The 14,415-nt window shown below is 43.6% G+C and overlaps 1 protein-coding gene across 3 annotated transcripts in view; it reads right to left on the reverse strand.

Moving 5' to 3' along the window:
* Positions 1-13,725, reverse strand: part of AEBP2 (AE binding protein 2) — a 40,920-nt gene extending 27,195 nt beyond the window's left edge. For 2 of the 3 annotated variants that reach the window (XM_064734857.1, XM_064734847.1), the window contains exon 1: positions 13,076-13,716. In XM_064734857.1, the coding sequence (XP_064590927.1) occupies positions 13,076-13,701 (626 nt within the window). In that variant the 5' untranslated portion in view covers positions 13,702-13,716. Of the gene's footprint in view, positions 1-13,075 lie in introns of all 3 variants that reach the window. The other variant, XM_064734838.1, reaches the window with a different exon arrangement.
* Positions 13,726-14,415: the final 690 nt, after the last annotated feature.

Consider the following 14,415-nt stretch of genomic DNA (forward strand, 5'->3'; position numbering starts at 1 on the left):
ACTAAGCAAGTTCTGTCCCTCACTAAAGAGGCAAAGGCTGCAAAGAGAATCTGTGAAAGACCAGTGCCCAACACAGCTCAAGTGTGTGTGGTTTTCTCTCGTCTTACACTGAGAAAATATCAGGCAGCTTTTCAGAGAATAGTCTGCAGTGTATGGAACATCAAAGACACCGACTTGGGCGGTCTCTTGACCTGCCCATTTCCAGATGAAGCAGAAAGATAAGTTTTACAGTCAGAGCTGTGGCTGCTACTAAGTCTCTGAAGACTTAACTGCAACACTGTGTCTGTTAGAGCTTGCCAATTCACCCACTTTTTTGATTCTCAGAATTTCACTAAGGGGCTGAGGACAGGACACACAAGCAAATAAGATGTGTAAACAAATACTCAGCCCAAGATGGGCTTGGACTACAGAAAAAGTCTGTGCACCTTTCAGTCCATGACTGGGGCTTTTCAATCCAATACAACTTTCTATCTGCTTGGGATGATCTAACAGAGGGAAAGGTTCCTTTACCAAGGGAAGGTAGTAATGGAAATTACACCATTCTGCTTTCTCACCCCAAATCCTTAAAGCCTACAAGTGGGAAAATAATAATGTGCATAAGAGGAGAAAACAAAGTAAGAAAAACACAGACATCCTGGTAATAGAACAGAGACACTGAAACAGATTTTAGCTAAGTTCAAGCAAGTCTCTCTGCCTATTGCTAAGTCCCTTTCTCGCAGGCAGGGGATCTGTTTGAAGCCTGCCTGCCACTATCAAAGCAGAATGACACGAGCAGAACGGAGGCGCTTGTGGCATTCCCCTCCTGCCAGTGACAGACAGGTCTGGGTTTGCTCCCAAGCTGTAGGCAGGCTCCAGCTCCATTGTAATGGATCTATAGACCATGGCCTGATGAAGAACATTAGACATTTGAGTTTCAGAGAGTTCAGCTCAGGGGTCATCCCAAACAATAGAGCATCAAAAACAGTCACTGCTGGAGAGAGCCTGCATACACAATAGCAGTTTTTAAGAAGCTCCATTCAAAAGGCTGACTAATTACTAAAATTTAGAACTGTTACAGCAAGCACAACATGATCTTGGAGCTTATGTTGTCCCTATTTTCAACCTAATCGAGCACCTGAATCAACCTAATGTAAAAATCACAGGTCTAGAGGCAAGAACTGAATGCCTTTCTGAAATGCCTTACTAAACCCACACTTCATTTCACCAAGTCTGCAAACACTGGCAGCATCTGCCAAATGCAGCAAGGTAGAACTGAAAACACAAAATCTTCTCAGAGGGGTCAGACATTTTTCTCTCCTCCTACAAATTTTCCCTCTACCAAGAGATCAACAGCTTAGAAAGAATAGTGACATTTAAAATGTGTTCATTAAGCAAAACCATGCAAGCTTAAATAGAGGAATCATTACCCCAAAGGCATTGTTTCAGGTCTTATTTTTACCTGTACTTATTTTACCTGTGGCTAGAAACAATGCAGTCTTCATTATCAAGAACATTAAGGTATTTTTAGCAGCACTTTCATGTTAGAAGGTTAGTGCTTACACAGTTAAATGCATCTAGCTGGTTACTTCAGTTCAAACTCTATTTAAAACAACCCTGAAACGAAAAATAATACCTAAAAACTTGTAAGATGCTGCTAGTCATTTTCACTTCACAGAAAACAAAAAGCATTTTTCAAGCACTTTAAATTCTGGATTATTCTGTTCCTTTAAGGATCTGAGCAAAATTAAGCCACTCTTGGAGTTTTGTAAATGTGGATATTTTCTATAGAGAAAAAAAACGAAATCCAAATTATTCCCAATTTAAAATGTACAGATTTTAAACTACGTATTATACACCTGGGCCCTAATTTTTGTGTACATTTAAATGTGAATAAAAATATAATGAGACTATGATGTAATGCATTAAATAAAATGGTATACTGCACATCACTGCTGACACACATATGGCTCTCCAAGGAGAGTGTTTTCCTCACTATTCCAAGTAATTCCTCTAATTCCTCCTATTGAATTTAACGAATGAAATGTCCAAAATTTATTCTTTCCCTGATTTTGTTAATCTTCCAGAAAAACAGAGAGGAGGAGGATTAACATCAAAAAACCTTAAAGAACAGCAAAATAATTTCATTTTTAGTTTGCACCAAGTCCCATTAGCAACCATCCACTTGAAGGCAGAGCAGAGCCAGGCACGGAACACATGCACAAAAGCCCAATCAATTTGCTATTATACTTTTAATGTCTGCTAAACACAGTCCCTGTAGACCTTAACTGAAGTAACCTTCCCTGAGGCGAAACGCAGCCCTAACAGATGGGCCTTACACCGCGCCCCCGAGGGTCAAGCAGCCCTTCAGCCCGACCAACAGCAGCTCCTCTGGGGCACAGCACCTCCACCCGAGCCTGCTCCCAGCCCCACACGCTCCGTGCACGAGGTGACCGAAGGACCCAGCTGAATTCAGCTGACACCAAACGATCCTGACAGATCCTATATGGAAAAACCTCGCCTTGGAAAACACGGAATTAAAAATGAACAGCAATTGCAGCGAGCACACACTGCAGGGTGGCTGAAAGCATCATTGCTGAGCAGCCATCCAACTGCACACTACTGCGAGTTTTGAGAACAGTTTCTTCGGAAATACACTGATAACCCGGCCATGAAACATCAAACCAGCAGATTGCCTCCGAAACCAAACGCTACAACCCTTACTGGAAATAAGTAAACAGGTTAAGGATTTAAAAACAAACAAATAAACCAAGCAAAAATAAATACCCGGCTGGTTTCTTTCTCTTTCACTAGTCAGTGAAATACTCCGTCATTTCCCCTTCCAGCTGCAGCTACATTGGTTTAAACCATGAAGGAAGCTTAAGAAATAAAACTGAACTGTTACAGTCAGGTAAAAAAAACCCTCACAATAATGGGAGCAGTGTGAATGACAGTCAGTCACATCTCACAGCAACTTCAAGGGTTAAAACCTAGAAATCAACAGAAAAGCTTTTACCACCTGCAAGACTAAATCACAACTAGGTACTAATCCCAAAAGAAAACAAACAGCACCAACTGCAATCATTCAATTACAAACACCAAGTCAAAACAGAAACATTGAAAGAAAATAATAATGACATGCTTAGTGACATCCCCCAGCACCTCATTATTTTCATTTCACTAAGGAAACTCGAGAGTGAAAACAAAAACTTCACAATTTTCCCCACTACTCCTATTACTTTCCAAGATAAGAGGTGGAAAATTGTGGTGTACAGCTCTGGCCAACGGACAAGTTCCACAAAAACAACAGCTTTTCAACACCACCAAATTCAAAGCAATTTGTGCTCACTACTTCCTAATGCAATGAAAGATCCAGTGAAGATAAATCCTCACGAAACCTCAAAATTATCTAATTATTAACCCTCAGCCCCCATCATTGAGAGGAGGATCTTTCACCTGTCCCATTTTAAAATATTTCCATCAATTCCAAACAGAGGAGCCAGAGATACAAAGATCAATAACAGATTAGATTAGTAACATTAGATTTTTGTCTCCCAAACAAAAGTAGAGGAAGAATAAATTCCTATGTTTTTGTGTTAAGATTTAATTTTTGCTGACATTCAATGAGTATTAAACAAACTTTAATGCCAATGTCCTTGAGAAGCTATTGTCAGAACATCTGCATGGGGGTACCAGTACACAATAAAATGCCCAAGGCAATTACACACAGGTGGCCAAGGAGTTTTCAGTTCATCTTTTGGCTGTAGGTTCTCCAAATAATCATGCCAATTTAAAAGTAAGATTAAAAAAGAGCTCCCAAAACATGAGCAATCACCACGAGCCAGCAAATTTCGAGATTTATCTCACCTTTTTTGTTCCTCTCTCCATCTTTGGCAAATTTCATATTTTATGATGCATCTAGACTGGTAACAGATAAACTCCTGCTACTAAATTTCAGTACTTCATCGATATAATTCCCTAAGCTAAATATTAATGTTTCACAAGCAAAACAGTTTGTTTTACTTTAATGGATGTAGTTTGATTGTGGCATGAAAATACCATTATGCTTTAGAGCTCCTACAGTTCCTTTTCATTGAAGCAGCTACCAGCCCAGAGAGAATCTTCAAAGGAGACAGAAAGCAACTCCAGCTACCTGCATATCTAAGGGGTTTTTTTGGCTGATTTTGCTGAGAAAACCATTTAAATAAATACTTTAAAAAGAAAGTATCCAAAATAATTTCATGATTGATAATGATCATTTGCTGAGTTCAGGAAAACCTACCACCAGTAAGAAAAATAGTGTATGTGGATAAACCATCATCAAAAAAACCCCAAAAAACCAGAGCAAACAGAGAATGCAGAATACTAAATGGCTGCCAAAGAGAAAGATTACTCACGTGGCAGCAAGAAATCAGAATACCTGGATCAAAAAAGTAAGCCAGGACTACATGAAGTGAAAGTCCACCACTGAGTTTTGAAGGCAGCACCTTCTCTTGGCACATGACACCCACAAAGACCCCTGGCAGACAGACAGAACTGACTCCACAGCCCTTCACAGGCAAGGCAGGCAAAGCAGGATGGGCAAAAATAAGTAAAAGCTACATTAAGACAACATAAAGAAAAAAAGACCTTCACTTCCAGGGCTGCATGACTAAGAAAGAACCCACTCACCTGGAAGCACTTGTGCTTCTGAATCACGTAAGCATTTTTCTGGAAATCAAACCTATCAAATCTATGCTTTACACTGATTATTCTAACAAAACCTTCTCAAAATGAACAGACTCAAAAAGTGCTCACAAATCAATCTTCAAAGCAAGACTGCAAAATTCTGTATAAAATATATGTACTGTTATATGACTACAAAGCAAGCAACAGCAGAAAAAGTCAAGGGAGAGAAATTTATACAGCATGGCAAGTAGCAACATTAAAAACTTGTTTTTAAATTCTTTTTGAAGCAGCAGCTGATTTTAGAGTAAAGCTGCGTCTAGGTAAGGCATAAACACCTAGAAAAGGGAACACTGCAAACACTTCAGCCTGATAATATAAAACCAGGGAAGATAGGAAAGCTCTTTGAGATAGAGAAATTGAAGGAACTTAAAATAACAAACACGCACAGGAAACAAAACAAGACTGAGAAAGTGTGTTATGATTCACCACCTCTAGAGCTGTTTCCACTCTCCTGGATCACTTGATTTGATTATCTAGATTGTTATTCCTAGAATATTTGAGATCATAATACTTGCATAACACAAACCAGGGCATCACAGGATTTGTAGCATACAGAGAAACTGGAAACACAAGGAGGAAATTTGGAATGCCAAAATATCCGAGCAGCAGTGCAAAAATAGAGCAGGTTAAACATATGGGCCTTGTGATATGACAGCACAAAGATGACATTCTGCAAAAGGATTACACAAATCAAGAAACTGTACTCGATTCTGCCTTGAAGATACAAATAAAACTGCCTTCCATTTCTGGGAACCATGTTATCTTCAGCTCAATAATCTCCCTGAAAAGTTAGAGAACAGCAACAAGTGGCTCACAATTTTCAGTCTTTACTGATAAAGGAGTGTGTTAAGTAGCACAGCTTAGGAGAAGCAGAGAAGAAAAACACCCACTAAAGAACCACCAGAAACAATTTATTCTTTTAACAGTGCTTCCCACTTTGAGAACCATCATCACTATGAAGTTGTGTAATCAGCACTGGAAGATAGCAGCCTTCAGGTGTGGTGTCAAGGAAATTTCATCTGCTGTAGGTATTACCCTCCCATTCTCTCAACCCCAAAACACAGAGAATAAATAGAACATAAAATGACCAAAGAAAGATGCAAACTCCCAGAGCAGATCTAAAAAGTTTCGGTTATCATCATGTTAAATTAACTTAAAACAGAGAAAAATACACAGATAGGATAGCATTGTAGTAAGTAGCAGCCTTGTCTATTTCTACCTCAGTGAATACTTGTTCCTTCAAGTATTAACCATACATCAAAAGCAAAGAAACCAGCAAAGTACAAGTCCACTAACTGGCTTAATTCATAACAAAAAGGCCATAAATTAAGGTTTGGCTCCTGTTCTGCAGGACACTGAATTAACTTCCACTTGTACAACTGTCTAAGCTGTAACTTAACATTCAAGTCATCCTAAGGAAGTCTACTTAAAGACATGCCAAAAGGAGTTTATTTCAAAGGAAAAACAAATATTTACATTTCTTTGTTTGCACATATTGAAAATATTTTCTTTGCATTTTTAAGATTTCTTTTTTCATTTGGAACCTAAGTCATTACTACAGCACAATAAACTAAAATGCTCAAAATAAGGACTTTACTGCAATTTTACAGGGGAGCTAGTAATTTATACAAAAGGCTACATGGAATGACATTAATAGTAAGTGGAAATTCTTTATGCTAGGTTCTTATTTAGGCACATTTAATAAATCATAATACCACTGCATGAGCCAACAGTAAGTTTTTTACAAGTCTCAACTCAAACCACCAAGGTGCAGTTTTCTCCCTCTGACATTATACAAGCTGTTTGAATTACAGCTCTCCTCTATGGTGCATCAGGATGACAACAGGACTCTCAAAATCATAGATCTTTTGCTTTTCTCTATCAAATATCTTGGCATATACCTTAAGTAACCTCTATCAAATAAAGAAAGTATTCATGAAGCATTAGCAACAGAAGTTCAGCGAAATTTATTTAAGAATGTAAACTCTAGTATAGAGAAGAAAATTAGATATGGGAAAAGAAATCCCAGGTCTTTCTTGCTTTACATTTTACCATTCTTAAGGGGAGAAAAAAGTACTTCAGCATCTCAAAAGGCTTCAAAATTTTTCCCCAGTTCTTTGTTGGTTTTGAATGCTGCAAAACCACAACTGTAATCATTATCTCTGAGTATCACAAAACCAATGATAAGCAGCAAGCATAACATGGAATACTTATATTTCATTTTCTAAAACAAATATTTTTTGAACAACCCCAGACAGAAAGCACAGTTATAAAAAAGAATCAGTTACATAGATAGATAGCCAAAGAAATCTCTACCTCAGGGAATCTTACAAAATCATCACTTTGTATTTCTGCAAGTCATGCCATCGTGTTAGTTTAACAGCAACAGGGAGAATGGATAAAACTCACTGTTCATACAAAGAAGTTCCTCACCCTCTTCTGCCCTTGCTCAACTTAACTGGAGATTACATTCCCACCTGTCTCAATGACTCCCTGCAATTACTTGGCTACTTTACAGCAGAGACCAATTTTTCACTTTCTTTGGGTTAGGTTCTCTTTTTCCCCTCAGGCTATTAGACATATCTCATTCCCTCTCATCCCAGAAGTTTTCTGTGTGCATCTCACATCATCCCCTTGCCAGAAACCTCTATTCCTGTCAGCTCCATCTGCTTTTCATCTCCCTGCTCTGCCGTGCACCACTTTCCCAGCCAAGAGCAGACTGCTCTACAACCACCCCAGGCAAGGGGTTCTGGTTCTAGGTGGATTTCCACACTGCTGATTTCCATGCCAGCTCCCCGTGCTGCTCATTCCCCCATCGTTCCTCTCCAACTGGGCAGGGGTTTTAAAAAATATGTAAATATATGAAAGGTACTAGAAAGCTGTGGAAAGATCTGAGCATGAGTGGTATGGCAGAACATTTCCATGTTGGTTTTATCTGTGACCAGCTCCAGCAATGTGATGTCACATCTCTGCCAAACGGCTGTTCAGGCTGTGACACTCTGCTTAACTTCATTGGAAATGAAACAGGGAAAGCAAAAAAAAAAAAAGACAGTTTTTTTCCATTACTGCCTAGGAAATTCCCTAAAAAACCCATCTATTAAACCTTGTATTTAGAAGTTACCAGACTTGATGATGTCACAAAGTTAACACAAAATGCACACAGACCGGTGTGGACGTTCAAATCCTACATAAAAGCAAAACTAATTCTGTCTTACACTGAAGAGGAAAATGTTTTTCTCAAATTGTATGAAGTATATTTACATCTTACTACAATAACTATAACAGCTCATTATACCAAGCTCTTTCATCTAGTTCACAAAAAGACCTCATGTTAACCACTCAATTATACCAACCAACAGCTTTAGTAATAAAGATACTCACCATACAAAATATCTGGGCTGTTTTGTCTACCCATCAAAAGCTATTTTCTCCCGTGCCAGAAAGGCCTGAACATAACCATTACAGAAACAAGGGGTTTATTTTGCAATTTGAAAGCAAATAACTACAGCAACAATAAATGCAGTTAGAAATACCGCAAATACAATTTTCAGCAGAATTTCTGAAACTCGGGTAAACTTCTCTATAGCTCACTGTGACACGGCAATATTACACACATTTTAAAAAAAATTTAACGACTTAACCATCTTGCCATAAGTGCTAATGATGATTCTTCACTTCCTGCATAGGAACAAGTGAGACTATGCAGCAAAGAGAGGCCTGAAGCACTTTTTAATCTGGTCACATGGATCCATGAAACACACCTATTAGTACCACATGTCCTCAGGATTGTATTTCAAATTTACTGTTCTGCCTTCATAAGTGTCACTCATACAACTTGCGTGCCACTGCCAAGTCAATCTTGAAAGTTCTTCACTTCCAAGATTTTAAAAGATAGATAAAATAAAGACTAGAAATAAAACCAATATTTTTAAATCAGCATAAATCTTAAAAGTTGACAAAGCCTTCATTTTACATGAGATTTAAAAAACTCAGAGTAGAGCCTAGAATTTTCATGTGTAAACCTCTTATCTTTCAACCCATTAGTTCCACACTGTCATTTCACTCAGCAAAATGAAAAAAACATCATAATCTGAAGCACAGAAAAGTTTACTACTGAAAAACTTATCTGAAATGTGTTTTCCAAACTGCTTATCTATTAAATAGGAACAGAATAATAACATTCCTAGAAGTATTTTGCAAGTCTTATGTGGTTAAGAACACAAATTGTCAATGAGTGTTACTGAATACTCCTTGAGTCAGGGCCTCACAATAACTGACTCGATGGTGAATAACAAAAAACATGGAAAGGTATCCTCCTTCCAAAACAAACCCAAAAAGAAAAAAGGAAAAAAAAAAAAAGAAGGAGAAAATAAAGCCCTACAAGTTCCATGAAAATGGCCTGTGAGATGGACATTATTTAGGGCTAAGCCTAAGGGCAAGATTGCTTCATAGGTGCAAAGACAACCTGTTACACTTGGCCTAGGAGCACATCAGTCAGCACTCCCAGCTCACGCAGCAGAACAGCTGATCCTGCAGCTTAAATGCACCTTTTGCACGCTCCTTGCCCAGCCAGGAGGAGCAGGGAGCAAAGGATACACTGCTCAGAGGGGTAAAGAGAATGTAAGAATAGTAAACCAGGGGTAACTTCTAGGTGACAGTAGAAAAAAAAGCTCTTCATACAGATTTACTACTTGAATTTATGCCCAACAACTTCAAACTGCAAGACCTACCACTGCTTTCTAAATCAAACAAAATCTGATGATGAAACTACTTCAGATTTAAATGTATTTCCATAATAAGTGTTCCAGTAAACAATATTTAAATTATTTCAGTAAACTAAGTGTTTGTAAGAAAATATCATAATTCAGCAGTAACAACAGCAGGGAGCTGCAGATGCATCTCCATCATGCTCAGCTCAGCTGGTTTACTCCCAAATCCATGCATTTGCTTAGGTCCAGCTTCAGTGTTTATAGTTAACTGAACCATTATTTTTTCTTTTCAAGTCCTGTCAAATGTTTCTCAGCATTGCAGCAAGACTAGCAGCTCCAGAGGACTCTGGAGGAACACATCCATCCTTTCAGCACAGGTCTCAAGTTGGGGAAAGGCACAAGAAAATGAGCAGCATTCACGTGCTGATAATGGTCTTTGTTCCAACTGTAAATCCAGAGGATCACTAGGCTTGAATGCAGACTATTATTACTCAGCCAGCTGATCTGAGCTTGCTCACAAAAGTCACAGACAAACTCCAGCACAGCAGTGGGAACTTAGCACAATTCCCAGGGAAGAAATGGAATTGCTACAGATCAACGAGCTACCTGCCAGTCCTAGAGTTACTGCTCTGAACTCTCCTGCTGAGCTGAAAATGCCACCTTGGTTATTTATCCCAGGTGTCAGTCTGGCCTTTGCTTTTTCCTTTCTGGGTTTTCTGGGAGGGAAGATAAGCATGTTGTACTGCAGGCATGGAAATAGAGGGTCAAAATTCACCCTAAATTTCAGGGCATCAGTAGTCACCTCTATATTTATTTCTTGTGTTATTATAAATACTGACCAATTTCCTACAAGTTATTTCTTTCTGTCAGCACATACTCTCAAAACACAATAAAATGTTAAAAATAAAAGCTGTTGAACAGTAGCTCTATTTTGACCATATGCAAGATTTTCCTCTTCATCTGCTTCATTTGTATTTGATATCACTACAGGAAAAATCAGAGATAACACAACGTGGAGAATGATAAAGAACATGCACAAGGAAATGGGAATTTGATCACTCGTGGAATTCAGGCCCTCTTACCACACCCTTTAATTCATTCAAATTTTCTAAAGAGGAAGCAAGAAAAAAAATCCCAAGCCCAGGGGCACGATCTGAATGTTACCAAACCTGCTGACAGCAGGAGAGTCTTTACCCAGTACGCTCTCCTACCAGCTTCCTCCGGCTAAACCCAGGGTCTGAAAAGTCAAAACTGTTACTTCCATCTCTTCCCTTTTCTCTCCTCTCCCTCCCCAGGGAATCTTACTTTACAGCACACTGAGAGTCAGACACCGAGCTCCTCAGGACTTCGGAGACACGGGGAGTCAGCAAAGGTCATGAAGCACTGTACAAGAAATTACTCCATATAAAACAACACTTAATAGACAAAATATCGTTCTCTAATAGCCACAGGATTTACATTTTAATTCAGAGGAGACCAAATCAACGAATGATTTATTCTTTCAGGATTTCAATGCATTAAGTCTAAACTGTTTCCAGCTCTTTCTTGGTATTTCACTATTCCAATTTACACTCTCTAACTCTTCAGCACATCCCTACCTTTTGCAACACTCTGCTTGTCTGTGTGATCATCTGAAAAGGCACAGGATTATGCTGTGGCTGCCTTCCAAGCAGCAGCAATCATTTGGATCACAATGTCAAGCCAGCAACTTGCTGAACTACATGTGACAAAAATAATAAAGCATTCTAACACGCTGCAGCAAAGAGTGCACACCAAACGAAATTTTCCAACCCCAGGAATAACAAATGGCACTCTGGGTAGCATTGCTCTTCTCCCACCAACTCAACCAGCAGGCCTTGGAATTACAGCACAAAACGCACTCTCAACACGCCAAGTTTCCATCCTGGCAGGTGAAGAGAAAACTTTGCAAAGATTTAAAACAAGGCACAGTCCTAATTTAAACCACTAAACACAAAGAGTCCCACTCCTGGTGTAAAGGGAAGGAGCAAGGACCCACACACGTGGAGCAAGAGGACCACGAGAACAATGACAGAGAAAGAAAGTAGCAACCAGCTCTGGAGGGCACAGGGCAAGGCACAATGACGCTACTTCCAGAAAACCCCTGCAAGTTATTTCTGTTATTTCCTCAACTCCGACACGCACTTGGATAAGATCAGGATTAGATTTAGACTTTCACTCTATGGAAAACAAGAAACTGTTATCTTAAAGCTCCTTCATGCACCGGGTGTTTTTCCAGAAGTCTACTCCCATACTTATGGGAGTCAATTGCATGTAAAATCTCAGCTTTTGAAACAAACAGAAAACAAACAAAACCTACAAACCCCAACATCCACACCCCCTCTGCACTCATAAGTTTAGAAGAAAGAAAACGTGATTTCTAGGAGTCTCAAAAGTCTGATGGAAACCAAAGACCTGAATTTTTTTCTGTCTTCTTAAGACTTTTAGGCCAATTACATGGTTTTGGGGAACTGACTCACAAGGGGTTTGCTGGGCTGGTTTCAATCTTCGAGGTTAGGTCTCGTCATGCCCCCTTTTCATTCTGAAATATGGGTACTTGTACAGTTACAAAGATTTTGATCTAACATATATTCAAAGTACATTTCTGGACCAAGCCACGTAATTCTCCACACTTAACAGTGAAACTATCTTAAGAAAATACAAATAAAATTCTAATTGTTACTTAACTGTAACTCTCGCAGGGAAGTCTGATACTTTTTCTGCTAAACGTATAGAAAAATCGTACGAGTTTCTTAAACTATTTGAAAGGACTAATTAGCAAGGGACACACAGCACTTCCACACTGTTTTTACGTCCTTTTTCCACCGTATTTTCAGTTTGTCAAGTACACTGTTGCATACAACATCCAGGAGAGCTGGATGTTGTTCTTTGAAATGCTCGAGTCAGTAGGCTGAAACAGACCTGAATGGTCGAATTCAACCATGTGTGAGAATTCGGTTGTGCCTTTTCACCACAACCGAGCTAGAGTTTTGGTAAAATGAAATATGCAGCTTTAACATACAAAAGCTCAAGAACTAACTCATCCTTACAGATTCTGAAATTCACAATTACAGAACTCATTCAAAGATGACTCTGAGCCTCACTCCACACCGTGCATTATTATTACTTGTGCACACGTAATGCAGGAAGGGCTGGTCTCCTTTTCATTTCAGCAAACTCGATTTTTTTTCCCTTTTATTTTAAGAGGCTTTCACTCGGTTTTCTCCCCCTAGAGCACAGACCCTGTTGCGGGCGCAGGTAAAACCGCATCCAGAGATGCATTTCCCATCCCGAAGCTTCAGCACACCCCACCTGCGCTTTGCCGCAAGACACAGCCCTGAAGAGCCCCGAAAGCACCATCTGAGAAAAATCCGCAGCTTCCGAGGAAAGAGGCCCCGGAGGAGCAGGAGGAGGAGGCGGCAGCGCCCGGCGGGGCCGCTCGGGGCTCTCACGGCTCCGGGAGCGCCCCCTCCTCCGCGGCCAGGGCCGGGCAGCCGGGGGCCCGAGCAGCAGGGGCGGGGGCCCGGCACAAGTTGGCCGCAGAAACCTGTGGCTGCCGTGACAGCCCCGCGGCCGGTGGCGGGGCGGCGCCCGGGCGGCGGGGGCTGCCGAGGCGGGGACCGCGGGGCGCGGCGGACACTGACCTGTCCTCCGAGTCCATGCGGCTCAGGGGCTCCCCGTCCGAGGACATTTCCAGGCTGCCCCGCCGGCCGCCCGACGTGGCGCTGCCGCAGCTGCTGCCGCCGCCCGTGCCGGGGCCGGTGCCGTATCCCTCGTCGCCGCCGCTGGACACGCTGCTGGAGCTGCTGCCGCCCCCGCCGCCGCCGCGGCCCGGCCCGTCCTCCTGGCTGCCCCGGGGGCCCTTGGGCTCCTCCTTGGCGTCGGCCTCGCTGCCGCCGCCGGGGCTCGGCGAGCGGGTCTCGTCGCTGCAGCAGCCGCTGCTCGTGCTGCTGCTGCTGCTGCCCACCAGGCTGCTCTCCTCCTCCTCGCCGCCCTCCTCCTCCTCTTCCTCCTCCTCGTCCTCGTCCTCCCCGTCCCCGGCCTGGCTGGCGCTCTCCGGGCTCGGCTCCGACATGCTCTCCGCCTCGCCGTTCAGCAGCAGCAGCGGCTCCGGCTCCGCCGCGGCCGAGGACGAAGGCGGCGGCGGCGACGACGACGAGGAGGATCCGGCCCCACCGGCAGCCGCCGGCACCTCCGCCGCCACCTCCGCCTCCTCCTCCTCCTCGGCGGGCGCCGCCTGCCCGGGAAGGCGCCGCTGGGGCTCCGCCATGTCGCTGCAGCGAGCGGCCGCCATGGCGCCTGCGAGTCGCTGCCGCGCGCGCGGGGCCGGCCGCGGGCGTGCGCACGGCGGGGGCGTGCGCGCGCGGCCCCGTGCGCGCCCGCGCGGCCGGTGCGCGCTCCCGCCGCCGCCCGCGCGCGCCCCCCCTCCTTCCTTCGCCCTCCTCGCGCACCCGCACCGCCGGGGAGGGGCGGGGCGAGGCGGGGCCCGGCTCGTGCCGCCGCCGCCGCACGCGCTACGGAGCGCGCCGGGGGACAAACAACGCGGGGAGGGCGGAGCGAAGGGCGGTGGCGGGATCGCGGCTGAGTCTGCCGGGGATCCCAGCGTGAATCCCCCGGGAATCCCGGTTCGAATCCCCCGGGCCGCTGGAATGGCGTGATCCCGGCCCCCGGCTCCATAGATAGCGGGGAGTGCCGCGGGACGAACCGGGAACGAAGCGCTCCCGGTTGCCCCGCCTCGCTCCAGGAGAAATCCCGACGGCACCAGTGTCCCACAGCGGGGCAGCCAGGGACATTCCCGGCTGGCGCTGAAGAAGGAGCACAGCCGGAGCAGGGTGGCCCCGGCGGAGGGTGGGGCAGGCAGGGCTCCGGTGGCACCGGGCACGGCGGGTCCCCTCACGGACATTGGGGAGCCCTCGCGGACATTGCGGGTCCCCTCACGGGCACGGCGGTGGGGAAGGGGACACGGAGAAGCGCAGGGAACGGG

This window comes from Zonotrichia leucophrys, chromosome 1A, assembly GCF_028769735.1.
Source record: "Zonotrichia leucophrys gambelii isolate GWCS_2022_RI chromosome 1A, RI_Zleu_2.0, whole genome shotgun sequence".
NCBI classification, from domain to species: domain Eukaryota; kingdom Metazoa; phylum Chordata; class Aves; order Passeriformes; family Passerellidae; genus Zonotrichia; species Zonotrichia leucophrys.